This window comes from Mustela lutreola, chromosome 8, assembly GCF_030435805.1.
Source record: "Mustela lutreola isolate mMusLut2 chromosome 8, mMusLut2.pri, whole genome shotgun sequence".
Taxonomy (NCBI): Eukaryota; Metazoa; Chordata; class Mammalia; order Carnivora; family Mustelidae; genus Mustela; species Mustela lutreola.
Genome location: NC_081297.1, coordinates 59,922,464 through 59,924,820, shown reverse-complemented (window position 1 = coordinate 59,924,820; position 2,357 = coordinate 59,922,464). Strand labels below are relative to the sequence as shown.

The 2,357-nt window shown below is 39.0% G+C and overlaps 1 protein-coding gene across 1 annotated transcript; it reads right to left on the bottom strand.

The window, feature by feature from the left end:
- Nucleotides 1-1,097: 1,097 nt before the first annotated feature.
- On the bottom strand, nucleotides 1,098-2,039 carry LOC131839753 (olfactory receptor 10C1-like). Its single transcript, XM_059187483.1, has one exon. It carries the CDS (start codon nucleotides 2,037-2,039, stop codon nucleotides 1,098-1,100), a length of 942 nt encoding a protein of 313 aa, XP_059043466.1.
- Between the last annotated feature and the right edge of the window lie 318 nt (nucleotides 2,040-2,357).

The window sequence follows — 2,357 nt, the reverse complement described above, 5'->3', positions numbered from 1 at the left end:
GCTCAGTGAAGAGTCTGCTTCTCTCTCTTCCTCTGCTTGCTGCTATGCCTACTTGTGCTGTCTATCTCTCTGACAAATAAATAAATAAAAGCTTTAAAACAATAAAGTTATGTAGTTTAATCTCTTATGGAAGTCTTGTTCTTCATTACTTGGGGATCAAAAATATAATAGTTAATTAGCTAGAATAAATGGGCAGTCCCTAAAGGATATTATATTCAAACCCATACATTTAAACAAGGTTTACAATGGGAGTAACAAGAGTGAATGTCAAATAGGGAGAAAAATCTCTCAAACTTCATTCATATGAAAACTCAGGCACTGAGTGAATAAGAGCAAGGGAAGAATTTAGTTTTGGATAAAAAATTAGGATCCCACCAGATTTACAAGTTAGACACTTTAAACACTTCAGTAGTTTAAATATTAGAATTGTATTATAGTGTATATCACTCACAAGTATTTGTTAACAGTTGATTATTTAAGATGCATGATTATTAAGTATAGAGAGCTAAGTAAGGGAGCATATGCCACTTAACTTAAATTCTAACAGCATGTATTTGACACCGGAAGTGTAAGGATTACTTCCTATTCATTTTTAATTTCTTCCCACAAGAATATTTCATGTTCCTCAGTGATACGAGGGATACGAACCTTAATCTTAGTACCAATGGAGATAGAAAAAATGAATACTGTCAGGCTCCTGGGTGACTCAGATGGTTGGGTATTTTCCTTCTCTCAGGTCATGATCTCAGGGTCATGGAATCTGCATCGGGCTCCCTGCTCAGTGGGGAACCTGCTTCTCCCTCTGCCTCTATCTCTCTGTCTCTCATGAATAAACAAATAAAATATTTTAAAAAATGAATACTGTCTAGGACAAGAAGTGTTTGGTAATTTATTGATTAAATGAAAGATAAATTATTTAAATATCCTATTGCATAGTTGCTTTTTGCTTAAATGCATTGAAAAATGTAAACATTTACAAATGTTTCCCAATTGGATGCAATACATACTTTAAGAAAAATGTATATTTGTAGAGGGATTATAAAACATAGGGTAACTTTTCTGTATAAATAGTGTTAGTTTCATCTACTATGGCTAGGTTAGGCCATTTGTCTCAGAGGGTTCTTCTGTGTTACTCTTTGAAAGGCTTCCTTTACTTCTTTGTTCCGCAAGGTGTAGATAACAGGATTCAGAGCAGGTGTGACCACTGTGTACATGAGTGCAGTTGCTTTGTCTGTTTCTGGAGTGTGTGCAGTCTTTGGCTGAAGATAAGTGAACAAGGCAGTGCCATAGAACAGAGAAACAACGAGGATATGAGATGAACAAGTGGAGAAAGCTTTGCGTCTGCCAGTTGCTGAAGGGATTCTCACGATGGTTACAAGAATCCTCAGGTAGGAGCACAGGATGAGCAAACAGGGAGTCATAATAAAGAGCACAGAGACAGCGAACATCACAATCTCAATGTGGGATGTATCAGTACAAGCCAGTTTCACTACAGGCATGATGTCACAAAAAAAGTGCTGAATCTTTCCTGTTCCACAGAAGGGCAGACTGAAGATGCGGGTGATCTGGGCTGACTCCACCACCACCCCAGTGGTCCAAGATGCCACAGCCAATTTCAAACACACACGAGGGCCCATCAACAGAGTATAATGCAGCGGATAACAAATAGCTACAAAGCGGTCATAAGCCATGGCTGCCAGCAGGCAGCATTCTGTCAGTCCCAAGATGGCAAATATGTACATCTGAGCTGCACAGCCCCCCACACTTATGGTCTTGGTCTCCTCCAGCAGGTGCACTAGCATCTGAGGCACCACACTGGTAATATAGCACATCTCCAGAAAAGACAGGTTAACTAAGAAGAAATACATGGGAGTGTGCAGGGAAGGGGTTACCCAGATCAGGGAGATGACGATGAGGTTTCCTCCCACAGTAAATGAGTAAATGACTAAGAACACAACAAAGAGCGCAGGCTGTAACTCTCCTAGAGAGGAAAAAGCCACGAATGTGAATGTGGTACAGAGGGACTGATTTCTACTCATTGTTGGCTCAGAGCCAGACATCTGTGGAGACAACAGAGAGAGCAGAAAATATTGAAGGGAATCCAGTCAGCTAGCACGGTTTTCTATCAAACTTTAGCGAAGGAGCTATCCTAGGATCAGTGGTCTTACAGAGAACATAGTCATTTGGGTTCCTTTTGATAAATCTTTCTAAATAAATGACCAATTAAAAGGGAGGCAGTATTTCTTCCTGATTTTGAGTTCTAGATCTTAGGGTATATTCACAGAAATTAAAAGAAAACAATGGCTTTAAGTTACATTATATATTTTTTGTTTTTATCATACTGACATTCTAGTCTT